General features: G+C 45.9%; 1 protein-coding gene across 15 annotated transcripts in view; it reads left to right on the plus strand.

Annotated features, from left to right (window-relative positions):
- RREB1 (ras responsive element binding protein 1) overlaps positions 1 to 20,801 on the plus strand; it is a 126,908-nt gene extending 106,107 nt beyond the window's left edge. For 14 of the 15 annotated variants that reach the window (XM_081014610.1, XM_081014613.1, XM_081014599.1 and 11 more), the window contains 4 exons: positions 259 to 2,935; positions 8,642 to 8,806; positions 15,117 to 15,869; positions 18,083 to 20,801. In XM_081014610.1, the coding sequence (XP_080870736.1) occupies positions 259 to 2,935; positions 8,642 to 8,806; positions 15,117 to 15,869; positions 18,083 to 18,597 (4,110 nt within the window). In that variant the 3' untranslated portion in view covers positions 18,598 to 20,801. The remainder of the gene's footprint in view (positions 1 to 258; positions 2,936 to 8,641; positions 8,807 to 15,116; positions 15,870 to 18,082) is intronic. The other variant, XM_081014605.1, reaches the window with a different exon arrangement.
- Positions 20,802 to 26,759: the final 5,958 nt, after the last annotated feature.

Genomic DNA, 26,759 nt, shown 5'->3' on the forward strand with positions numbered 1-26,759 from the left:
GAAAGGTAGTTTTCTGATTTCCCCCCCTGAATTTATTTTCTTTGGTTGGTTCTGATCCTATTCCGTTGGGGGGCGGGGGTTCAAATAGTGTTTTGTTTGTATGCTGCTCAGGGAATATATTTGACGGGTGACTCTATAAATTCAGCAATTAATTGTGTACAAGGAGTATACAAGCTAGCCGCTTCAGGAGAGTAGATGTTTTCTCCTTCGCCTCTGGCTGCGTGACGTTTATTTGCATTCTCGTGTGGTGTCTCGTAGGTCTGGTGTGAAACGAACCTGCGGCGATGCATCAGTGAATATCACCGGTATGTCTGCGAGGTGTGCAACAAGGCGTTCCCCATGCGCTCAGCACTCAAGCTGCACGCAGAGACCCACGCCGCAGATCAGGAAAGAGACAAGCACGAACTGCCCTCGGAGGACCCGGACCGGAAAGCTTACATGGCATCCTTGGGGCTGCAGCATACCAAAGACGTTGAACCTGCCCAGCAGGAGGAGCTGGCTTCAGATGAGGCCCAAGAAATGCAGCTCCGAACACTGAAATGTAACCTACCTCAGGAACCTGGTAGTGCTAACCAGTTGAACATGTCTCCTCTGGAGGCTGCTTCTGTGGGAGGGCCGTTCTCTGTCCTCGCCCCCACAAAAGAAAACATGAAGCTCCTGTCACTACAGCCTTTCCAGAAAGGCTTCATCATTCAGCCCGACACTAGCATTGTCGTCAAGCCCATTTCTGGCGAGCTGGCGGACATCCAGCAGATCTTGAAAATGGCTTCCTCTGCGACGCCGCCGATAAGCCTCCCGCCCCTCTCGAAGGCGCCTCCTGTCCCCTTGCAGTCCCTCTTCAAGCACATGCCTCCGCTGAAGCCAAAGCCCTTGGTGGCGCCCAGGACGGTCGTCGCAACTTCGACGCCTCCTCCGCTGGTCAGCACTCAGCAAGCCTCGCCCGGCTGCATCAGCCCAAGCCTTCCTCCGGCGCCGCCCAAGCCGCTCAGAACCTCCGAAGAGTCGACTTTGGCCTCTCACCTTCCTCACGGTAAAGCAGGAAACCAACCCAGCCCTTCTCCCCAGGCCAAGGCGGAGCCTTTGAGCCAGAGCGAGATGAAAACGCAGCTGGAGCAAGACAGCATCATCGAAGCCCTGCTGCCCTTGACGATGGGTGGGAAGATCAAGCAGGAGGTCATGGAGCGGGACTTCAAAGCCATGATTGCCGGGGCAGCAAGCAAGAAGGCCCCCGCCGTGAGGAAAATGACCTTCCCCTGTCACTTGTGCAAGCAGGTGTTCGCATTCTCCGGGGTCCTGAGGGCTCACATCCGCTCCCACCTGGGCATCTCCCCGTACCAGTGCAACATCTGCGACTACATTGCCGCCGACAAGGCGGCGCTGATCCGGCACCTGCGGACGCATAGCGGGGAGCGGCCGTACATCTGCAAGATCTGCCACTACCCTTTCACGGTGAAGGCCAACTGCGAGCGCCACCTGCGGAAGAAGCACCTGAAGACGACGCGGAAGGACATTGAGAAGAACATCGAGTACGTGGCCAGCAACGCGGCGGAGATGGTGGACGCCTTCTGCTCTCCGGACACGGTGTGCAAGTTTTGCGGGGAGGACCTGAAGCACTACCGAGCCCTGCGCATCCACATGCGGACGCACAGCGGCTGCCAGAAGAAGAAGCCGTTTGAGTGCAAGGAGTGCGGCACCGCCTTCTCGGCCAAGCGCAACTGCATCCACCACATCCTCAAGCAGCATTTGCACATCCAGGAGAGGGAGATTGAGAGCTACGTGCTGGCTGTGGACTGCACACCTCCCGAGAGCCAGCCAGGCACACTGCTTCTCGAAGACAGCGCCTACCTAGACCGCAAGCCCATCGCCCCCTTCCTGGAGTCGCAGAACGGCTTCTTGAGGGGCGCCCCTTCTCACGCATCGATCAAACTTGAAAACGCAAGCAGCTTCCCTATGGAATTCGACGAGCCTCTGGACTTCTCGCAAAAGAACAAAGACCTGAACTCTGTGCTGGTGAAGCAGGAGAGCCCGTTTGGGTCTTCTGTTTACGACGGCTCTATGGAGCCCATAGACTTGTCGATCCCCAAAGCTCCAAAGAAGGAAAAGGACGACGGCGCCCCGAGTCAGGATACGAAGGAAGGGCATGAGGAGAATCTCCACAACGGCCAGCAGTCTCCTCCAGTGAACAATAACCCGGAAAACAAAGCTCCCGGACATTCCCAGCCATTGAAGGGTCCACTGCATTTGACAGTCCCAATCATTTCTCCCTCCCTCCTGGGAAATGCTGCCTTGCTTCGGCCCTTGAGGCCTAAGCCACCACCCCTCTTGCCAAAGCCCCCCGTGGCGAAAGAGCTGCCACCCCTTGCTTCCATTGCGCAGATTATTTCGTCCGTGTCGTCTGCTCCCGCTCTGTTGCAAACGGACGCCGTGGACTCTGTCCCCAAAGCAGCTGCTGGCCCTGAGAAGCTGGGGACCCCAAAACCGAAAGCAGCTCCCGCGGCTGCAGCCCAGGCGGACCCCATCGTTTCCACTGACTTGACGTCGCATGCATGCAGCCCCAACGGGCCCCAGAAGTCCACCACGTCTGGCTCTGTGAAAAAGAGAGGCCGGAAGAAAGGGGCAAAGAACAAGCTGAAGGCAAGCAGCAGCAGCAGCGTGGACCTGGAGTCGAGCGGGGAGTTCGCCAGCATAGAGAAGATGCTGGCAACCACAGACACCAATAAGTTCAGCACGTTCCTGCAGTCGACGGAGGACTTCAAAGAAGCAGCGGCTGACCCAAACGGAACCAGTGAGGAGGAGAAAGAAACGGCCGAAGACAAACTCCTGCGGGGAAAGAGAAACGCTTACTCAAATTGCTTTCAGAAAATCAACTGTCCTCATTGTCCGAGAGTTTTTCCCTGGGCGAGTTCCTTACAGCGGCACATGCTCACTCACACAGGTAAGAGAGTTTTTGTTGTGAAATGGCCTTGGGGACCCATGCAATGGATGCTTGCTGTAGAGCACATCCTTATAGATTTGGGGTGGGCTGGGGGGTCATTCTGGCCTAAGGGAAATGGCCAGGTTGAACCAGCTTTAGTACACAGAGCCTGGAAGGGTGCGGTGGGGTTGTTCAGAATGATGTGAGCTCTTACCCAGTTAACCATCCAGCAGGTCATCCTTGAGATAAACCTACTCAAGTGTTCAAGTGCGTGTTCATACGTTGATGAATAGGCCATTTGTAATGACTGACGCTAGATGTATTGAATCAGCATGCATGTAATGCTACAGGAATATAAGCTTGCACAACTAAACCATGGTGCTTTGGAAACCAAGAAGGAAGTGATGGGAATGGAGTTGGAGGGAACACACATGCAAGCTCGGGGATTGTCCCCATTCTGCCCAAAACGGCTCAGTGTCATGTGCGAACTGATCCCATAGCATCTATAAGTGCTGTTTTGGTTGAGGGCTTTCTTATGCCCTAATGCAAAACCTGAAGGACTTCTGGAACAATGGTTTTGCTTGAGTGTTCAGTGTTCAGGATCCCTAGTCGGAAAACTGATGGGCTGGGAAACATTCCCAGCCAACTGCCTGCCAGTCTGGGTGGACTCTACTGGGTTAAATGGATCTTTTGGTTTAGGCTACCTGCCACACTAGTCTGAGAAAACTGCTGAAAGGGGATGAGTGGAAGGGGATAAACAGCAGAGGGGGTGCTGCTCAGTCCTGTCCCCCAAGTCCATATCTCTGCTTCAGATCCCCCATAGTAGCTATTCTCCCTTGTGGTATGTTCAGTGCCCTTTTCCTCCACGTTTATAATCCTGAGGATTAGAGAAATTTCTGGGGGAATGGTGGGATTTGGAAAAGCGAAAGAGCGTCCCAATTTTTTCACTATGCCTCTACTTCCATCTGCCACCACCAAAAGTGGCTTTTCTTACCTTAAACAAGCTGTTGAGCTACCGTTTAAAAGAGCGTTTGCATGTAACACATAGTTTGGGCCTTACTATAAGCCTAATTCTTAAGTCCTCTAAAATTTTAAGACTGCTGTGAATGTTGTGTTTGGCTGCAGCTCTGGCCCTCCTCTACCAATCCCCAGACACACCATAATAACCAAACAGACCTCCTTTCTTGCAGTGGATGGCCATAGTTGGTGGTTCTGTTTTCATATCTAAGCTCATGGTGTTTAGTTGTGCGGTTCAGAGGCCACAGCTGCTCTCAAAAAAGAAAGGCAGAGCAAAGGACAAAATAAACTTGAGCAACTATCACAGTAGCATATTTTTCTCCCACTGGTTTGCTACTGAAAACTCATTGTGCTCATGGTAGACATCTTGAAAGTGAAGTGGTGTTACTGCTGAAGGATCTCGAGCATCCCTGGGGAATTTTTCCTGTTGAGGTTCTCTGGTTCCAAATAAGATATTTGTAGTCTTTCCAGTCTGAAACAGTTGGGAAGTTTTCTCCTTCAAATGTAGCACCCTGCATACTTCCACATTCATTGCAGAGAGCAAGGGTCAACCTCTATAAAGTTTTCCACAGCACAGAGCTTACTTTTCAGAGGCATCCTAGTGAATGAGATACAGGAGCAGTTTTCTGCTCACCTGAAGCACATCTTATCCAAGTTCTTTCAGATACATGGCTTGCAAAATTCTGGGACACTCGGGTGTGCAGATACTGGTGGCATTGCTGGGTTACCTTTTAGCTTTGCAAGGAAGGCGGGTGATGAGAGCACACTAAAGCTTTATTGACAGAAATGAGGTAAACTTACCACTACAGTGTACTCTCTATAGGAGTACACTGTAGTGAGGAATAGGCCTCAAAATGGTGTGTGGGTATGGGTGTGTGGGTGTGTGGGTGTGTGTGTGGAGATTGCATATTCCAGGTTCATGTAAACATAAGTCCCTGGTTAAATTGTTGAACCCAGGGGTGCTTCTGAAATAACATGGATATGAGCTCCTCTCCATCACCTATGCTCACACGATTTCCCCACAGTCTATAAGCATCAGTTAACCAGCTGTTAATTTTTATTTATTTATTAGGTTTACATACTGCCCTTCTTCAAAAGAATTTCAGGGCAGTTCACAAGATTAGAAATACATATAAGTAGTTAAAACCAAGAAACTCCCACCGACGCTGCAGAATATGAATCGGCCAAAGGCCTGGTTAAAGAGGAACATTTTTGTCCGGTGCCTAAAGATATATAATGAAAGTGCCAGACAAATCTCTCTGGGGAGAGAGCATTCTGAAAAACGAGGAGCCTTCAGAAAACTCAGTGCATAGCATACCTATATAGCTTATTCGTTCATTGCCCTTTGCAACTTTAGTATTGACGGTTCTACTTACACATACACAGTGGTACCTCGGGTTACATACGCTTCAGGTTACAGACTCCACTAACCCAGAAATATTACCTCGGGTTAAGAACTTTGCTTCAGGATGAGAACAGAAATTGTGCTCCAGCAGCGGCAGCAGGAGGCCCCATTAGCTAAAGTGGTGCTTCAGGTTCAGAACAGTTTCAGGTTCAGAACAGACCTCTGGAACGAATTAAGTACTTAACCCAAGGTACCACTGTATTCAAAGTTAGTTTTCAGATCATTAGCAACAAAATACATAGAGAGTAAAGAATATCATTTCCCCCCAGTCAATTCAGCTCCACGATAGTTGTCTCTGCATCCCCCTGCCCCTTTGACATTGTGAACTATCAACAAAGTAAAAACAAATTAAAAAGGAGGCTCTGAGTGGTCCTGAAGAGCCTTAACTCTGCTAGCCCAGAGTCTGAAGCCACTCAGAACACCATTGGAAGTCTCCACTGGCTCTTCCCTGTGCCATGGTTGAAGCCACCAGCACTAAAATGTTGATGAGTCATTTGCTTGTGCAACAGACTTGGGGTAGATGGGGAAGGAAGCAGATGACAAAATGTGAACTTCTGCTGCGTTCCAGAGATGTGACAGCGCCCAGGGAAGATCCCCCCACAGCCCTGACATTACATTAGCAAGATGCTTTCCATGTTAACAAACGAAAGGCTGAAGAGGGAAGGGGAAAGTCCTTGCTCCTGGTGATTGCTCTTAACGGCACCCTCACTGTCTGTAGTGCAGCCCACTTCTGCATGTATACCTGGATCTGTTGCAGAGCTCGCAAAAGAAGTATTTATTTTGTGACATGCCATATGGAATGTATTTTTGAAGCCTGTGTGTGTGAAAGCAGTGGGTGTTAGCTCATCTTGGAAATGAGCAGCGGCTGGAGTACTCTTGGGAAATTTGTCAACAGGCTTTCATGTTTTGGTGCTGTATTCTTCAGACATCACTGAAACTCATTTCACCATCTCTGATTTGCCACCTCTCTACTCAACGTATATTCTTACCCTTCTGTTCCTTTGGGTTTAAATAAAAGCAGGACTTAAGCAGTGATGAGATGTTGCTGTATTCCTGTGTGAAATATATAGCTGCTTTTTATTTGCATTGGCTTCGGTTAAGTGCCACAGAGGGCAGAGTTCCCTGCCGCTCCGAACTACTCCTCTGCAAAATGGAAAGTTAGCCCATTTTCACTTCAAGTATTTTCTATAGGTTTACATTAGTAATCAGCATCAATCTCCTCAATCTGAAGGAGTTGTTTTTTCGCTCTTTGTTGGCAAGAGAAAGTCACTATTTGTGTAGTAAAACAAACAAAAACAACACCATGTGAACCATCCCAGAGACCTTCGGAATGGTAACCTTAAATTAGCAAGACAGCAAACAAGTCTCCCACTTCCAGGTCTCTGCACATTGTGGAAATGACTTAGTGTTTTTTTTAAAAAAATAAATCACATGATCCTTTCAAGTTCAGATTCAGATTTTAAGTAGTGTAGAAGCCACGTTTTGGTGGAAGATCAATGTGACAGAAACATCCGTAAAGCCTTCATTGTGCTTTGGAGAGGCAGTGGTAACACCCACCCTTGGCTTTGTTATAGTAGCTGATTCCTTCGTGTCCTATTCTCTCGCCATTATTTTTTGCATCCTACTGTAGAGATCAGGCCTGTGGCGCCACAGAGGTTGCTGTTGGCGCTGTGTTAACGTGTGAAACGGCAGACTCCCTTCCTCTTAAGGACATCAAACTTTTTGCATCCGAAAGAGAGCTTGGCTGGGGAGATATCTGAGCTTAGGATATTTTTAATGGAGCAGAGTCATAGTTGTTCATCAGAGTCCACATTGTGTTGAATAGTACAGAATCACGACAGCTGCACTGACATTTCAACTTGGATTCTAAAGTGTGATGAACTTGTTTGGAACGCCAGATGGCTAAAATGGGCTCTGCAAGGCGATGGCTCCTTGCAGCAGCTGGAACAGCAAGGAAGCTCCCTTATCAATAGTGTCTACCCTGAATGGCACAGGTTCCTTGGGGTTTCGAATGAACGTTTCCCTCGTCCCACCTGGTGAAGCCAGAGATTGAACCACAGAACTGTTTGAATGCAAAGCGTGTGCTCTATCACTCCGCTGCTGCCCTTCCCCCAAACATGACTTGCCATGTGCTTCTCAAACATCTCCCAGAGAGAGAGAGAGAGAGAGAGAGAGAGAGAGAGAGAAGAGGATGTCTTTGTGTTTTTGCCAGACATTTCTGTGGTGGTTAGATGTATGATGTAGAGCACACGGAGTCCTTTCCAGCCAGCCTCTGTTTGGCATCCATAATGCATTCCCACCCTAATCCCCCTTGCTCTTCCTAAGTTCCCACCTGTTTCAGCTGTTTTCCTCTGGGTCCAGCTCATTTTGTAGCCCTGACGCCCAGTTTTGCATGTTATCTTGTCAAAAATTCACAATGTGACCAGTCTCTCTTGGTGCTGTAACATACTCTACTGGGAAAAGCACCCTACAAACTATATACAGTGGTACCTCGGGTTACATACGCTTCAGGTTACAGACGCTTCAGGTTACAGACTCTGCTAACCCAGAAATAGTACCTCAGGTTTAGAACTTTGCTTCAGGATGAGAACAGAAATCGTGCTCCGGCGGCAGCAGGAGGCCCTATTAGCTAAAGTGGTGCTTCAGGTTAAGAACAGTTTCAGGTTAAGAACAGACCTCCGGAACGAATTAAGTACGTAACCAGAGGTACCACTGTAGAGATATGTCCGATGCAGATGTGTTTCAACACCAGCAAGGGGAGGTCATCCAGTGAAGACATCTCTCCGTGATAAGTGCGCTACTGCATAAACCAATCCAAAAGCAGATATTAAAATCCTCCACAGTCAGCTGGCTAAGCAGTTTCTTCTGGATTCGTCTGGTTAGCGCAGAATCATGGCGTCTGAAGGGCAGGCTGTGTAATACAGTAGTTAACTCTGATACAGTTGAGCTTTCTTAACCACTCTGCTTCTAAATAGTTGCTCTGCTTTTTTAAGCCCAGAAGAGCTTAAACTTGAGTCCTATTGTATAGGACACTTCTCAGGGGGCTTGAATTTCAGAGCCTTGATATTCAACCTTCCTAATTTTATTTTATATGTGAGTTGACTTAGGCCACAGCTGCAGTCTTAAAAGTGCTGCTTGGGAAGTAATTCCCCTTTCTGTTCTGGACTTCCTTCAGAGGAGGACTGAGCTGCTATTAACTCATCCGCAGTTGCGCAAAGCAAGCAGAGGGTATAGAGAGGCACGCAGGAGTTCCTGTGACACTTTAGAAAGAAGATAAATGTGTTTTTTCTCCCTGCTCCATTCAGGTCAGAAGCCCTACCCCTGTCAAAAATGTGATGCCTTCTTTTCCACCAAATCTAACTGTGAACGCCACCTCTTACGCAAACACGGAGTTGTCAACTACTGTCTGAGAAGAAACGGGCTTATCCCCCAGTCTAAAGAAAGTGATGCTGGAGCTCATGATAGCACAGGTAGCTCTTTTAGGTTGTTCCAGAATTTAAAACAAAGTCGTGTTTCTTTTTTCCTTCGGGCCCCCCAGATGAATGACTGGCTAGGTGTCACAGCAGCACAGACATGTGTGATTACAATGAGGGCTGCCCTCTTTCAGGAAGATTACATCAAATCAGGCCACTGGTCCACCTAGTCCAGGGTTTTGCAAACTTCAGTCTTTAGCTGTTTTTGAACTACAACTCCTAGGACCAGTGGACAGGGATGATGGGGATTGTATTCCAAAAACAGATGGAGACCCAAGTTTGCGGAATACTAGCCCAATACTGTCTACACTTGATCAAAGCATTTCAGCTTGCTCCTGTTCGATCCCTCTTATCTTCCAGGGTGATTAAATAGCCAGGCCATCTGCCTATCACCAGTCACCACATAATTATCAGTGGAGAGCCAATAGTGAGATGGTCAATCCGCCATTCCTTCTCCCAGAAGTCCCCCAGTATTATTTACACTGACCGGCAATGAGTTTTAGCCTGGGAATCTTTCCCAGCCTTGCTGGGAAGCGAACTGTGCAAACTTAAAACCATCAATTTTGCATGCAAGGCAGATGCTACACTGCCCTGCAGTCCTCCTCTCTTGTAAATGCCCTCCAGCTCCTTTAAAGTCCAGTGTTTATAGGTAGAAAAGGCCCTGTGTTAAATCCTGCCCATGCTCCTCCTGACGCAACCTGCTGTTTTTTTCCAGGTGGGGCACCCAGAGCTGGAGAGAGGTAGTTTCAGAACAAGGAGGGAAGCATTCATTGTCCCCTCATAGGTGGCCCATCCGTGCTTCATTCGAGATCACAAAGGCTCACAATGCGTATTACACAATAGCTGTGCTTCTGTACATCCAGCTTAGCCCTGAGAAGGGAGTGGGTGCTGAGTAAATAACGACCTGATAGCACCCAGGGTAGTTGTTGTTTTCATTGTTTCTAGTTTGATTAAATAGGTTAAGCAACCTAGATCATTTTTTATACTAGAGATACAGCAAGAGAGCTTTGCCAGCAACACTGCCTTATTATGACCAAGTTCTGCAAATTGTAGTTGTGATGAAGTCTAGTTTGTTAAAATTACAGACATACAGTGGACACTCGGGTTGCGAATGTGATCCGTGCAGGAGGCACATTTGCAACCCGCAGTGCCGCATCTGTGCACACGCGGGTCGCAATTCGGTGCTTCTGTGCATGCACAAAGCGCGATTTAGCCAAAACCCAGAAGTAACCCGTTCTGGTACTTCCAGGTTCGGCACGGTGCGCAACCCGAAAACGCGCATCCTGAAGCATCTGTAACCCGAGGTATGACTGTACTGAAAAAGGACACACTTGTGTGCTGAGGAAGTTTTTGATTAGGTTTGACCCAGTTTTTGTTGAACTGCTGGTTGAACCAAAATGAAATTAAATAGCAATTGGATCTCCTGAGTTAGTCTTTGCAGTGGGGAATGTTTTGATCACTAAATATACAGCCACCTTACCAAAGATGCTCCCAGTTTAAAAGTCCAGATTGTGTAGAACTGCATCCCCAAATCATCTCTGATCATTTTTCTCGTTTCTCAGATTTCCCAATCCATTCAGAATTTCACAGTAGTTCGAATTCTAAACTAAATTGGAATTTTCAGTTGTATGTAAATCAGATTGTTCTCATTGATTAAAACCCTCATTTAACAACAGCCAATTGCGTTGATGTGCATGGTGCTTCCCCCCCTGAATCTGAAGACGTAGGACATGTTTCTAGCGATGTGATGAATTTGCAAAAAGACCACGAAACTTCTGATATCCCAAGAACAACAAAAAGTGTTGGTGCTTTGGTTGTGAAGTTTTTAAATTTTGCCTTGGGTACCAGCTCAGCAGCTGCTAACGCTGCTGTGCAGGTGAGTTCAGAACAGGTAATTTAGTAGCTTGAGGAAGGAAACCAGAGGTTTGGTGTGTGTCCTGGAATTTACCCTTACGGTTGTTTAGTTTGGGAAAAGTTGTCTTCTCCTCCTGCCACCCCCAATAGGTTGGAGTTGCTTTGTATAACAGATGGCTGAATAAAGGACAGCTTGTGCTGATGGTGAGGCATTTGTTACAGGTACCTCTTGAAAAATTCAGACGTGAAACGAGAAAGGTCTCTTTGGTGAATCCTTCTATCTGTAAGATTCCTAGCTTACCAAAGTGTTCCATCTAGTGGATGCTGTTTGAGATTGGAGTGTGATGATTTGGGGGGAGGGGGAGGGAGAACCCCAAACCAACCTGGCTGTTCTGCAGAAATTGAAAGTGCCTATAGTGGATCTTCACTGTTTTTCCATAGGGCTGTTGCAACTTTAGGGGTCAGTGCAGCACAATGCAAGTGCCTTGCATAACTTCTTTCTCATTGCTATTGCATGCATTATTGGCCTCCCTCAGTATGGTGTGTGTGTGTTTGTGTGAGTGAGTGCATGCATGCATTCATGCATAGAAGCAGGTGTTAACTTCGGCCTTTTCTGGTCCTCCCCTCTGCTGCTGCCGCTGCCCCTGGTACGTGACTGAAAGAATGAAAAACGAAAAAAAAGAAAGAAAGAATGAAAAACGAGTCCTTCAGAGGACCCAGAACCAGTAGCTTATAACTGAAATCCCTGGAAGCTGGCATGCTTGCGTTGCATAACTGTCAGTTATGCAAATGATATAGTCCTTTATCTTTCGCATTCATATGTAGGCATTTCAGTTAGACCTGTTTTGGGGTTTTTTTTATACCTTGGAGGCTCCACCCAGTTAGTCTCTTAGATTTCAAGGTTTTAAGTAGTGAATTCCAGTTTCTGCCCCACCCTGTAAAGAGTTCCTCCTTTAGCCATGACAAGAATGCACTGTTCACACTTTGCTTCCTAGTCAGCAGTTCTTTCACAAAAGCCAGAAGCGATTTGCCATCCTTAAATAGGCTTATAGGGACAATACATGCAACAGCCATGTATTTTTTAGTGAAACATTTACGGTTTTTATTTTTGGAGTGTGTGCATGCTAAAATAGGTCCTGCTGTTGTTGTTGTCATCCATCTGTCTTGATAGGCAATGGAGTGCACTTCCAGGGGTAAAGTCAAACTGTTGTGTTAGCAGCACCAAAGTGACCTCCCCAGGACCCAAGCCTGGGCAGTGTGTATGGAAGTCCTGGGCTGCCCAGGCAAGACCCCCCTCTTGGACTTGCGGCTGTGGTCCAAAGGAAAGCAGAGCAATATGTATTGCTAAATAGGTCCTCTCTTTCAAGGAAAGGCAACAGAATGTGCTAAGTGAATACTAAAAGGTGGGCAACTTCCAAGAATAGGGAGTCCAGTTGCAGGTTTATTTTTAAAACTGGTATACCACCTAATTTTCAAGAGAGAAGGCAGCTTCCAAATACCACACATAGATCACCATCCTATTTCCTAACCCCAATTCGTCCACATGGTCAGTAGTTGGTTGCTCCTGAAACTAAGCTTGGAACACACAAAAGATAATCCGACTGGAATAATTCCCACATTCTAGTACCCGAAAATGATATTAAATACCCACTCAGAACACCATTTTATCCTTGCAACAACCTTGTAGGGTAGGTTATCCCATGGTGCAGGAATGAGAAACTTTTGGTCCTCATGAACTTCATAATCCATTGGCTAGGCCTGCAGGGGCTGATGGGAGCATGTTCCCGATCCCTGCCTTAGGGTGAATAATTCATACAAGACCACCATTTGAGCATCATTGCAAGGGGGTTGGACTAGATAACCCCAGGGTTCCTCTCAGCTCTACAGTTCTATGATTCTAATGGTGATCCAAACGCAGGATTCTAGCCACTGCATCCTATTGGTTCTGCTACCTGAAGCAATCAAATTTCTGGATTTCCCCCCATGCTATGACAATGGTCAAAAATGGTTCTTGGTGTGGGTGGATGTGCTGCATTTTGCTTTTCTTGAGCTTAAACTACTTAGCTGTATGGATGCTGATTAAAGGAGGAGTCGGTAAAAGGGGAACTAGGAAGTTGCTGTGGTTGTAAGAAAAAATGAGAAATGCTAGCAAATACTTTGCTAGAAAGGCAGAATGCAAACGTGTGATTTCAAGGGGAGATTCCAGGATATTTGCCGCCAGAGACAGTTATAAAATTATTGTGCTTTTGATTTTTTTTTGGGGGGGGTGTTAATTGTTGTTTTCTACTGTGTGTGTTTGTATGTAACGTGGTAAGTGATGGCTCCTCTTTCTATAAAGGAAGGATAGGGTTAAATATTCTCTCCCACTGAAAGCCACTTAATAGCTCATGTGATCCAGTATTGCTGATTTGGGTTGTTTAATAGACTGAATTGGCTCTTGGGGACTTCCCTGCCTTCCATTCTGTGCTGTGGGTTCTTGGGCTCATAATGCCACCTCTTGAGCTGTAACCAAACTGCTATGATAAATTCTGAATTACAGGAATGTTGTGATGAAGCTGTTGCCAATCTGCTGTGATGAATGTGGTTATATTCATAACCATCTTCTCTGTTTTGTTCCTGGGGATTAGCTATGTTTGCCATTTTGTCTCAAAACGCTGAACATTCCTACCGCTAAAAACGGTTAGCTCACAAATGTGTGCGTTGTGGTCTTTGTGCAGTTCTACATGGCCTCCGCACCAGTCCAACTATCCTCATTTTCTCCCATTAAACCCAACATCTTATCACCAGTCTGCTTTAAAACATCTACAGCTTGCTGATTTCTGTCCGTCTCGACCTTGAAAGTCATCTTCTTTTCCAAGGACTCTCCCTATCTTAGGTTTTGAGGTTCTCGTTCATAAATACGTGCTCTGTGTGTCAGCATGAAAGGAACCTAAACATTTCTTTTTATCAAGAGTTTGTAAATCCCCCATAGTTACTCAGCAGCTGTTAAGCATTCATGAGTTGAAGGCTTAGGTTTGTAATCTGTAGCTTTTTAGCCTTCTTGTGCTTGTCATGTGTAGAAGGCCTTCTCAACAACTCAGATGCCTGCTAACCATACAAGGTGATTGAGACTACTCAGGCCACTATATTAATAGATGTAATTAAAAAACGAAAGGATGCTGTGTTGGTCTGTTAAAAAACAGTAGTAGCCCAAAATCCATGGTCGAGCAAAACCTATATTAGAGCCAACCAAAACGTCACAAAATAGCGAGCAAGCTTTTGAGTTCTCCAGAACTTCAGCAGGCTCAAAGCGAGCCACCAATTTTGCATTGAGTTCTTAAGAACTAAAGATACGGTGTTCATCTACTGCTTTGGCTCTTCATGACAGAAAGAGGAGAAATGGAATGGCCATTCATTGGCAGCAAAGGGGCAACAGTTTTAAAATGGTTGCCCTGATCCAATAGAAGGACAGGAAAATGCTGAAGGGATCTCGTTTCCACAGCTTTTAACAATATGTCAAGATCTACTCAACAGAAGGATGGGGCACTCTATCCCAAATAGATACCCCATCAGGGGTACTGAACACCGTCATGCCCTGCCCTGCTCTCAGGTCGGGCATGGAGGAATCATATGCAGTAGTACTTCGGGTTACAAACACTTTGGGTTATAAACTCCACTAACCCGGAAGTAGTACCTCGGGGTTGAGAACTTTGCCCCAGGATGAGAACAGAAATCGTGTGCCGGCGGCAGTGGGAGGCCCCATTAGTGAAAGCGCGCCTCAGGTTAAGAATGGTTTTGGGTTAAGAACAGACCTCCGGAACAAATTAAGTTCGTAACCCGAGGTACCACTGTACACAAGATAGATATCCTTTCCCTCATGTTAGATCAGGGTGAGTGCATAATTTGCTAACAAGTAGATCTGTCTTTAATTTTTCTTACATTTTTAGGCTTTGTCCATCTAAGCACATGCCTTGTAAAATAAAATTGCCAACTCGCCAAAAGTAAAAACATGCAGTTCGTTTTTCGTAGTTGGAAAACAAAATGTGGAGATCCTTGTTGTTGTATGCACCAAATCTTGTGCAGATACAAGTTTCGGTGTCTGCATGCTGGCTTTGTTTAGCTGTCAGCTGTACCCAAACAGTTAATCACATGGAAGAGATGCTCAGGGGTGCTATGCCAGGCACTGCCATGCTACTGCTGGGCATGTGAGTTGGGCTAAAGTGTTTTGCACCAAGGTTGGCTGTAACACTATTGATTTGACTTGGAGATCCAAGAATAATAGCTCATAAATTGGTGAAAAACGCACATCCAATCATACCTTCTGATGTTACCCTTGACCAGGAATGTGTTGGACCCTGACTCAAAACAAATTTATGTGTGGGTGGCTGTGAAGTGAAACTTTTTGTGTGTGTGATGATTCCTGGTGCTTTTGATTGCTGAGGAACTTCAATGTTTCTCTTGTTTTCTCTTGCAGACAGCCAATCGGATCTGGAGAATGCAAGTGTGGGAAGTGAAGCGTTAGACTTGACCTCTGGCGAAAGAGACCACCTAGAGGAGGCCGCTGAGCTTCCAGACCCTGAGCACAGTCTCAAAGAGGAGGAGAAGATGGACACATCTCAAGGGGAAGAAGATGCACAAGAGAAACTCAGCGAGGACGAAGAGGGGCCAGAAGAAGACTCTGCCAGTAACAGGAGCCTTGACCTCAATTTTGCTAGCAAGCTCATGGACTTCAAGCTGGCTGAGAGCGACCAGAGCACTGGACGCGGCATTCAGGCAGAAAAGAAGCACACCTGTGACATTTGTGGGAAGTCCTTCAAGTTCGCGGGCACTCTCAGCCGGCACAAAAAGGCTCATGAGCGCGACGACAGGAAGGATGAAAAGAGCAGCGAGGACGAAAGCAAGAGCGTCCAAGGCGGAGGCCAAGTTCCTATGGCTCAGGAGGAGTCTTCTCCTGAGCAGGAAGAGCCCACAGGAGACCTAAAGGCAGCAGAGTCTCCCATGGACGGCGAGGCCACGGGGAAGGAGAACGAGGAAAGCGAGAGCATCTCCGAGGGGGAGAGCACGGAGCGGAAGTCTTCGGAGAAGAGCGACGATGACAGGAAGCCAAAAGCGAACGGCGGGACTAAGAGCGAGTCAAAGGCAGACAAGAGGAAGAAAGTCTGCACAGTGTGCAACAAGCGATTTTGGTCTCTGCAAGACTTGACAAGGCACATGAGGTCCCATACAGGTAAGAGGGCATTATTCACAACAGTATGACTGTGAGGAAAGGCTGTAGCCTGGCGCCCGAGTACTGTGTGGAGCAGCTCCTAGGTTCGTTCCCAGCTTCTCCCCTGTCTGAAAACCTAGAGAGCTGCCACCAGTTTAGGCAGTCTTCAACCAGGAAGGCCACTGGTTTGACTTGCCTATTTCTGTAGTCAAGCAATAGGCAGAGGAGGGAAAACAGCCTTGCATCTCCCACCTTGTATATATGGCTAGAGTGCTTCCTGTGTTTCTTTTCAAAGAGGTATTCATGTGCTCTCTTCAACCCTTCTAATATCCAGAATCCTTTAGCTGCAGCAGGTTACCCACTTTTAATTTTTTGCTGTAGTTTTTTTTTAAAAAAACTGTTTTCCCCTGGCCTTCCTTTTTAAAAAAACGAAAATAAAATAAAATAAAATAACCAGTCTCCTTATAGCAAAGCACAACCATCAGGAAATAGAACTCAGTTCATTCTCCCTGTGCATTACTTTATTTGCTCTTCGGTTGAAGGTTGAAAAGGAAGTGCTGATTCATGAGCTGTTGGGCTGTTTTTCGTGTTCCAAGGGCTGTATTATGCCAATTGGAAAATAAGTGAAAATTTGGTGTGTGTTTTTCCCTGAAAAAGAAGGAAGCCTGTTTACACTGCAGAGGGAAAGTGCTTTGTCACTGCTGCTGGATGCATTTCACAAAATTTCTGCAGAAAGCACGCTAGCCTAAACGTGAAGAATGAACACCTCGTAAATCGCTCACGTTGCATGCAGCATGTCAAACTATTTTGGCCTAATTCTTGCTAAGAGCATCTCTCCAGCCATCTATTTGCAAAGTCAAAGTCCCCTTGGAAATAATCTTTTTGGGGCACTTAACTATGGTTGTAGAGAGACTAACAACAACAATAATATTATTATAATAATAATAATTTATTATTTACACCCCGCCCATCTGGCTGGGTTTCCCCTGCCACTCTGGGTGGCTTCCAACTGAATATTAAAAACAATACAGCATCAGACAACGTCCCTAAACAGGGCTGCCTTCAGTTGTCTTTTAAAAGTAAAATAGTTGTTTATTGCCTTGACATCTGCTGGGAGGGCGTTCCACAGGGCAGGTGCCACTACCGAGAAGGCCCTCTGACTGGTTCCCTGTAACCTCACTTCTCGCAGAAGGCCCTCGGCGCTGGACTTCAGTGTCCAGGCTGGATGATGGGGGTGGAGATGCTCCTTCAGGTATACAGGACCGAGGCCGTTTAGGGCTTTAAAGGTCAGCACCAAGACTTTGAATTGTGCTCGGAAATGTATTGGGAGCTAATGAAATATGAAGATAAAGTTATCAGACACACAGATCTTCAGAAAAGTAACTGGTTTTGCCAGGTTTCACTCCCAAGAGTCAGGGGTTAAGCAAGCAAATGAAAACATGGAGTACATTCAGACTATGGTCCATAGAGTTTCTTGTTTTGCTGTAAAAGCTCTTGCTTTTAGTATGCTGTGAGTGGTTAGATGGGGAACCTCCCTCCCTTCAGATGATGGGTTCCCAACTCCCATCAGTGCAAGTCTGTGTGGCTCAGAGGTCAGGGATGATGAGAGTTGCCATCAACGACAACTGGAGGACCACAGGCTCCCCATCCCTGATCTCACTGAAATCTGGTGTCCCTTTTCCTTGACAATAAACATGATCAGTTGTTAGTGAAACCAGCCTGAGCTTCCACCCTGGCAGGATCACCCCTTCCATGGTGGGAAATCAAAGGTCACGATATCGCTGATGTTTTCATGGTCTTGACAGATGAAACTGTCTAATGCAGGGTTGCCGTTTTATAAGGGGAAATATTCTAAGAAATCGAAATTTGCATTGCTATATGGCACAATCGTTTGCCTTCTGCCAGCTTCTGCTAAATACCATATTTTTCGCTTTATCAGACACACCAGACCACAAGACGCACCTAGTTTTTGGAGGAGGAAAACAAGAAAAAAATATTCTGAATCTCAGAAGTCAGAACAGCAAGAGGGATCGCTGCGCAGTGAAAGCAGCATTCCCTCTTGCTGTTCTGGCTTCTGTGATAGCTGCGCACCCTGCATTCACTCCATAAGACGCACACACATTTCCCCTTACTTTTTAGGAGGGGAAGAAGTGAGTCTTATAGAGCAAAAATACGGTAGGTTTGTGTTACGTGGCAGACTGCATCCCAACCTTTCTTCCTTGATTTTATCCTAGGGGAGCGACCTTACAAATGTCAAACCTGTGAACGGACCTTTACTCTGAAGCACAGCTTGGTTCGCCACCAGCGTATCCATCAGAAAGTAAAAAGTGCTAAGAACCACGAGAAGGAGAGCGACCGAGAGGATGGCCACTCTCGGGGCGAGGAAGAAAGCGAAAACGAGTCTCTCCACAGCAGCACCAACCCCATCTCGGAAAACGAGTGCGACTTGCTTGCTGGGCTGGGAAGCCATTCCCCAGTCACCAGGAGCCGCAAGGAAAGCCTTGTCAACGCCGCAAAGGAGGCCGTTTGCAAAGAAGACAAACCCACCACTGGGAGTCGGACGGCAGGCTCATGTCCTGCAGAGTCCAGCAAGAATGCCCAGAAGCAAACAGAGTCCCGAGGGAAAGGTGATCGCGGGAGCCCGTCTGGCTTCATCCAGGACTTGCTGGAGATTCACAACAAAAAATCTTCCATGAGTCACATTCTCGCCTCTGCAGAGAGTGCACCTCAGCTCTTGGGAGTCGAATGACGGCTGCAGAATCATCAGCCGCACCCCCAGCGAACTGACCCAGCGTACACAGAATAAAGTTGACAATGCAAGCTTTTTTTCTTTTTCTTTTTCGAGATGCTGAATTGGCCTCCTGTCAATTATGCAGGAATGGGCTTGAGGGCTGGGGAATTGGTGGGAGTGGGAAGATGGCAGTCTGGATTCAGTGCCATAAGTCTTTCAGTATAAAAAAAAATGCAAAAGACTACAGTTATATACTGATTTGAGTGCCTTACTACTTTATTAGGTCTTTTGGTATCATAGGTTTTTTTTAAAAAAAAACACACGCAAACAAAAAGATGATTTAAAAAAAATATTAATGACAATTATTTGGAGAGGACCTTTTTCATTTGAGCATTAATGTTACCTTTTGTATTGGGGTGTGTGAGCTTGTTACTGTATATCTGTGATAGCCGCTTTTGTGTGTTCTCTGAGCTGGAAACAAGGAGTCACTGGGGCAAGGAAGCCCTTGGAAACTTGCAGCCGATAACTGGAAGAAGATTTTGAGAAACCCCCAACAGAGGAACTAGAAATAAGGTGTTGATTTTGTTTTCCTATTCTTGATTTGCTACTTTTCTTTTTGTACTTGCCACACGGGGGGCGGGGGGGGGGGAGAGTCAAAACCAGTTCCAGGTGTAAACATGGTTGATTAAACTTGGTCCAAGCCAAAAACCAGGAAAAGCAAAATGTTCAACCTCACTCGATTCTGCTTCTCTGCCTCTCCCCTTCCGCATTAGCGATGATGATGTCCTGGCTACTGTCCTTTTGTAAAAGGCTCTTTCTGGCCCTTGTGGACTTAAAGACTCTACAGAAAGAGTTGCATAGCGACTTAAAAAAAAAAAAAGAAAGAAACCTATGGAAATTATGCACCCACTTGTTATATATATATGTTTGATTTGTGCTTCAATATATTATTGTTATTTTAATATTTTATAAAAAATTTTTTTTGTCAGTTTGCTAATCTCTGCGTTCAGCAGAAACCAATGGGCAATATTTGCCCACGGAAATCTACAACGCAGTTTGGATTGCCTGCTTAAATGTTTGTGATCTAATCTTTCCCCGACTCTCCCCGTTGGGATTGCAACTCTTCTACTGTATTTACACGGAGTCCTCTGATCTAGAGTATCAAGTGTAGGCCAACTCAAGCCCCGTTCACACAACCAGAGCAGATAGACTGAACGAGTGTTCCAGGGAGGGAGGGAGTGGGATTGTAAAGGGGGGGGGGAGAACCACCACTTGTGCCCTATGCGCATACACATTGTACATGTGTGTGTATGTGTCATTTTATTCTTCAATTGCAGGATCCCTGGTTGTATGGACAAGTCCACATGCACCCAGGTGGCATGGCTGTAGGGTTGTTCACATGGTCATCTGAGCACTGCTGCCATCCCACTCCTTCCTTCCCGCTGTGTATTCAGTTTATCCAAGTTGGTTGCATTGACAAGGCCTAAGCCGTTGTTGAAATTGCACGGGGCGTGGGCAGGGGGCATTTCATGGGTGAACAGTTCAATGTGAGTGAGTGAAAAGGAGAAGGATTGATGGAATTAGCAGCAGGCTGGCGCGGAGAGAAATGCAAGGGGCAAGGAGGTCCTCCAAATTGCATGAGGAAGGAACTGCAGGATTCTGTGAAGTTGACGTTGTTCGAAACTGCAATAGTTGCGTTATCAAAATTTTTTTACGTTAATGAGCACGATGATTCAGTCTTCCAGATTAAATGTAGAAAAGAAAATTGCAAGCCTTAAATGATGCCGCTACCTTACTGTGCTTTAAAGCAAAATAAAGAAAATACTACCGGCGATAAAACTAGGGATTGACAAAATAAATTTCCTTCCCAAAATTTTCCATGAAGTTGGGAGCCAGGATTAGACTGCATATCCTGTTGCTGGCAGCAGGAGCCATTGCAAGTCAACCACATTAGGACTGTGACCCGCAGACCAGTTAAGCTGGCATGCTGGGATGTAAGCTTTATTTTCACCCTGAACCTATTTATTTAGAGGGAGAAAAACAATCCATTAGTTTGAACTTCCTTCTCTTGAATCACATGATCAAGATTACCTGCGTTGTTACATTCCTTCATTTGCATTTAAAGATACAGAAACAGAGTTGGATTTAAATTGTGCCTCTCGGTCACGTCGCTGCCATCAGGCTCTGCAGAATGGCTCTCACAGATACATTTCATGAGTTTTCCGAGGTCTGTGTGTCATGCTCTATATTCGACCTTTCCAGCTTGATGGAAGCACACATCTTTGGATGGTTTCACCAATTCTGTAGCTTCCTTTTTTAAAATGTTGGGAAGTAACATGGGGCTCGTCCCTCAGTTCCATTGGCCGTGAGTTCAGTTCTCATACATTGACTTCCCATCTCTCCTGTAAGAACGGAGCCTTTGGAAGTGGGCAATGGAACTGTAGGTGTGCGAACCTTCAGAACTGAAAACGGAACAGAACCAACTTCTGTAGGATGGGCTCTGCTGGGTTTTACCTGTAGTCTGCAGCAGACTGTTCACCAGCTTAGACCCAAGTATTCTTGTTCAGATTGACTTGTGGGTCAAGCATAAGCATTCTGCCGCAGTAGCTGGGCATTGTGCAGAAAGCTCTGGATCAGTTTCCCAAATTTGGATCTCTCCAGCTGCTGTTGGACTACAAATCCCATCATGCCTAGTTAGCAGGACCGGTGGTCAAGGATGATGGGAATTGTAGTCCAAAAACAGCTAGAGTCCCAAGTTTTGGAAACGATGCTCTGGATGGTATCCAACTAAGTCACACTCAAATGAGAACCGCTGAAATCGGTGGACTTCAGTTAGTCATGGTTAACTTCAGTCCCACTAATTTCAGGGCGCCTTAAGAGTAGAACTAGTTGGGTACCAGACTTGCCCCTTAGTCTTCTGGGGTAAGAGGGAAGTGAAGTGTTTCTGGAGCCCCTGCTGTTTTCCTTCCCTGGGCCTCTTTTTCGTCTTCTTTTTCTTCACACTGCTAACCTCTCCTGCCCTCAGTGAGGCTCCGTACCTCAAGTGATCTTGCACAGCCGCACCCCAGTATTCAGTTTGGCAATTATCTTTTTAATGTCTGCTGCTTCTTAGCACTTCGACTCAGACTGCACAGGAAGAGGGTAGAAATCATTCTGAGCTGAAAATAGTAAATATATAATAAGAAGCAAGGGGAAAGGTGTTGAGGTATAGATAAGGTTTTGTTGTCATTGAGGATTTTTTTAAAAAAAATGTTTTGAAACCATTCCTCCACATTAGTAGAAAATCAGTACCAATGATTCTTTTTACAAAATCCCTCTGTTAAATGAGTCTTTTCATCAAAGCCAATTTAATGCATCCCTTAATTTTTAATTGCTATTATATTATTATTATATTATAATTATTATTTGGGGGTATTTTTGTTCTTGGGCTGGTTTTTAAAAATATATATATATATATAAATTTGCAGCTCTCCACATTAAACTGCGCAATACTGTGGGGGAGAAGCCATTAACTAAACCAGGACTGTCAAAAACTGCTCCCATCCCACCCCAGACTGTGTGGGTCATTCCACGGACATGCCAAGTCTCTTCGCAGGCCAATTCACATGGTTTCTGTCTTTTGGGGGTGGGCGGGCGCAGGTTTGACAGACGTGAACTAAACTCTATGCTGCAGGAATAATGTGGCAAATATTTTCCCAGCACCCTGCCGGGACATCTGCTAGCAATAATCACTATTGATTTAAAGCTTTATTTAGCCTTTATCTATATCCTAGTAGATTATAAAATCTTGCCACATTTTATTGATGTTTTTATTAGTCGTGTTTGATGGAGGAAGAAAACCCCTCTGTTCTTGTTTCCCTCCCCCTTTTGTTGATTGCCTCCCCCTCCATCCTCCTCACATTCACAACCCCCCCCTATATTAAACTGTGAAATTTATAACGTGTTTAAACTATGGGTGAATCTTAGGCTTAGTTTTGCATGTTCAGCTAATTTGTCTCTACATCTTTCTTTTTTGTTTTGTTTTTTTTGATTCCCTCCCCACCTCCTCTTCTCTCAGGGCTTTTTAAAACAACATGTCCCCTCCACCCCTTTCTGAAATTCTCTTGTTGGATTTGCAATGGAGCAAATTCTGAAAATTCAAATCACTACAATAAGCACCTGACTGTGAAAGCAATACATACGGAAGAACGGAAACAAGGTTTAAAAGAGGCAGTTGATGTTTGCAGCTGTAATGGCATAGCTCAGGCTTTCCCTTGTCTGGCAACCTCAAGATTCTTTGGATGGCAGCCTCCACCTGCCCCAGCCAGCATGACCAATGGTCAGGGCTGGTGGAAAGTCTAGTCCAAAACCTCTGGAGGGCACCAGATTGGGGAAGGCTGACAAAGTTCATCTGGAGCTAGCTCTTCTGCTGATATAATTCCAGCTTCGCAATGATTTATAAGAGTCTTTTATCTTCTAGCACCCAAACCCCCAATTCTCCCATCACCCTAGAGCAGACACTGGAGTTACCTCCATGTCCCATGATGAGTCTCTGTGTTGCTACCCCCTGTGTTGGTTGGATCATGAAACTGTGGTGAGATGATTTGTGAGGACAGAGCAGGACACTTGGAGTAGATCCACTAGTGCAGCGTGGGGAACCTGCAGCCCTCCCAGGTGCGTTTGGGCTGCATCTCCCATTCTACCTGGCAGTTGGCCATGCTGAGTGGTGCTGATGCGAGCTGGAATCCAGGACAATTTTGAGGGGGCGTCAGGTTCGTCATCCTTGTTCTAGCCCCTCGAAGCGATTAAGGGAAAAGGTCCTGGAAAGGAAATAAGGTCTATACACTGAGGTGTTGTGGTAAATCCTTGCCTTGTTTCTTTTAGCATCATAATAGTTTTGAGGAGCCAACGTATCCATTGCAGGTTCTCCCCCTTGCACTGTCCCTGGGCTGGTTGAGTCAAGTTTCACTAGAGATAAGAGGATGGGGCGTGGGCTGTCTTTTTTGTCCCTCCCCCCTTGTCCCCTCGAGAAGGAAGTTCAATCCTTAAACTTTCAGCCTGTGCAAGGAAACAACAATTAGTGTGTAGAATCCACATGCAGGTAAATATAATATTATTTTTTTTCTAAAGGGAACTTCTTAAAAAAAACTGCTGCTACAAGTTATGTACAAGACTGGTTTATGCCACATGAACAGAGAATCATGCGTTTTGTTTGGTTGTTTCTATTCCTCTTCTCATTCAGTTGTATGTTACTTCCAAATTCAACATGATGAAAGTAATTGCTGTTCTGTATCAAACAATCTTCGCAATAAAATGTTATATTTAAAAAAAAAAAAACAACCTTGGAGGTCGCAAAATATGCATTAATTCTTTTTTGGGGGGGTGTTGTATGTGATTATATTTTAATCCAGTGTGTTGCAAGTGACATTTCTAAATGAAGCATGTGCTGAGGGATAGTTCACATTTCTTTCTGTCCTGCCAACTGCAGCTAAGTAAATTTTCTCCCAAACATAAATACCGTATGTGTGTTTCACTACTAATTTCCGGTGAAGCTGCAGTGTTAGTCTGTTGCATCAAAATCAACAGCAGTATTCTGTGTGGCACCTTTAAAGACTAGCAACTTTTGTAATGGTGTAAACTTTAATGGGCTAGAGTGCATCTAATAAAGTAGGCTTTAGCCCATGAAAGCATTATGCCATTATAAAAAAAAGTTAAGTTGCCAAAACACTATGTACAGTGGTACCTCGGGTTACATACGCTTCAGGTTACATACGCTTCAGGTTACGGACTCCGTTAACCCAGAAATAGTGCTTCAGGTTAAGAACTTTGCTTCAGGATGAGAACAGAAATCGTGCTCCGGTGGCGCAGCGGCAGCTGGAGGCCCCATTAGCTAAAGTGGTGCTTCAGGTTAAGAACAGTTTCAGGTTAAGTACAGACCTCCGGAACGAATTAAGTACTTAACCTGAGGTACCACTGTATTAAGTAGTGGGTTGACAAAGCAGACGAGACAGGGATTTCTCCAAGTGGTTCTTTATAGTAAGCTGGAACTGAACTGAACGAAACAGCTCAGCTGGTCTGCTTTTATAGGCAGCCAGCTGTCAACACTAACAACAATATCCCAGGGTTTCCCGCCTAAATTAACTGAAGTGGACCTGAGTGAAAACTATATACACAATACCCCTGGTGGCAAGGGTGAGAACTTCAATACATAACACTATGTTTATTAGTAGTGATTTAAATTGGTCATGCTTGCTGTTTCACCTCTGTTGAATTATTTGATCATTTATTTAGTTGCTAGGCCATTGGAATAGATAATATCCTAATTACTTTCCCTCATTCCTCTCTGAAATTTATGCCACCAAAATCCAACTTAGAGGAACAGTGCCTTTGCCTGACTAATAATCAATAAAAAATAATAGCAAAAGGGAAAGGATTCTTAGTTCTTAAATGGGAGGAATTGCTCTTGGTCATGTCTCTCTCTTACCACTGGGAGGCACACTTATAAGGACAAGCAACCCTGGAAGAATATCGGGCTTCTTTTAATTTCTCTCACACGCTGACACTTCCTTGTAAAAACTGGCCACGGACACTCATAACCCCCCTGGAGGCAATTAACTTTGACACACACAATAGAGGAATAGCGGCCAAGTTTCCATGTGCAGAAGGATTTGAAAATAAGAACAAGCAGTCCTAGCAGCATTAATGTTTGATTTGTGGTGTCTTTTAATAATTTCTTCTTATTGGGAACTGCCTTGAATGGGATTTTTAAAAAGTATTTTAAATAAGCTGCCCATTTTGCAATGTGTGTAGATGTAGTTAGGGCAGAGGAGGAGGTGGATAGCAAGGATTTTGAGATGCCTAAGGCTCTCAAATATAATTTTGCAATTGATGTGGAGACCGTGGAACTTGGCCCAGGGAGAGCCTGTTTCTCAAGGAAGTGGGCCGCCAACATCTTCCAAGTTTCAGGTGCTGAAAGAAGGTCTGAAGCCAGATTGAAATGGGGTAAAATTATTGGCTTTCTAAATTCTCCCCAGGCCATAACGCTCACCAGGCCTCCTCTGCACCAGACTAGAGTTTGTCCTTGAAATGTGGCAATGCTTCTTGCTTTCCTCTTTAGTTTTTGGGGGGGCTGGCAGGGGATAGGCAGTTTGTAGCATACTGTTGCTCCACCCACTAATGCCTCTTGCACCACACCACAGACATGCGTCCCATGGAAAGTTGACCCTCAGACCGAAAACGTTTCCCTGCCTCTGTTCTAAAGCTTTGCCAACATTGCGTGGGTTTGCGTAGCTTGAGCTTTCGTTGCCTTGATTTGTGCGGGAGGCTCTTCGAGCCTGCATCAAGTTTTAAATGTTGTTCCACACCAACCTAATCTCCATGAGCAGTGTGAGATGCCAAGGGCACTTACCAGGGTCTGTGTTCCCTTGGGGGGCAATTAAGGCACATTAGAGCAGTGTTTCCCAACCTTGGGGCTCTAGCTGTTTTCGGACTACAACTCCCATAATCCCTAGCTAGCAGGACCAGTGGTCAGGGATGATGGGAAGTGTGGTCCGAAAACAGCTGGAGTCTCAAGGTTGGGAAACACTGCATTAGAGACTGTGGTGTCTTTATGAGATATGATTTATTTACACACACACAACCTGCACCTAGATGGAGGGGATGCAGAGCGTTCGGTTGGGTTCAGAGGCATCCTATTCACTCATCTCCTGTCTCTGTCACAGTCTTTGCCAACCATCCACTGTGTCGGCTGCCCTTCAATTCCTGTATGGAGTTCTGCCCACTTCGTTTTCCTTCCCAGCAGCACTTGCTGAAAACAGCAACTCCCTGTCTGCTTCCAACATCCCAACCTGGTCACCCTGGAGACCCCTCTTTCCCAAGCCCATTGCAGAAGACATTTCCCTCCATTGTTCACATCAAATACTGCCCAGATTTGGAGACCCAAAACTGGGATGCACATCTTATGGGGCATACGCTCTGGCAAGTCATGTGGCCCTCACTCTCTTCCCTGCGCCCCAAAACTTGGCCCTGAAGAAAGCTGTTTTTCAGGGGGTGAGCCCAGTGAGAGATTGTGGCACCCAAAATGGCCGGCACGATGTCCCGCTTTTTCCGGGACACTTGGCAGATATGACATCAGTAGCCCTTCCCCAAAAGCTACTAGGCCGGAGGGTCTTCTGCTTCGCCCATGGCTTACTATTATCCAA

Source organism: Podarcis pityusensis (genome assembly GCF_964106645.2).
Source record: "Podarcis pityusensis genome assembly, chromosome: 7".
In the NCBI taxonomy this organism is placed as follows: Eukaryota; Metazoa; Chordata; class Lepidosauria; order Squamata; family Lacertidae; genus Podarcis; species Podarcis pityusensis.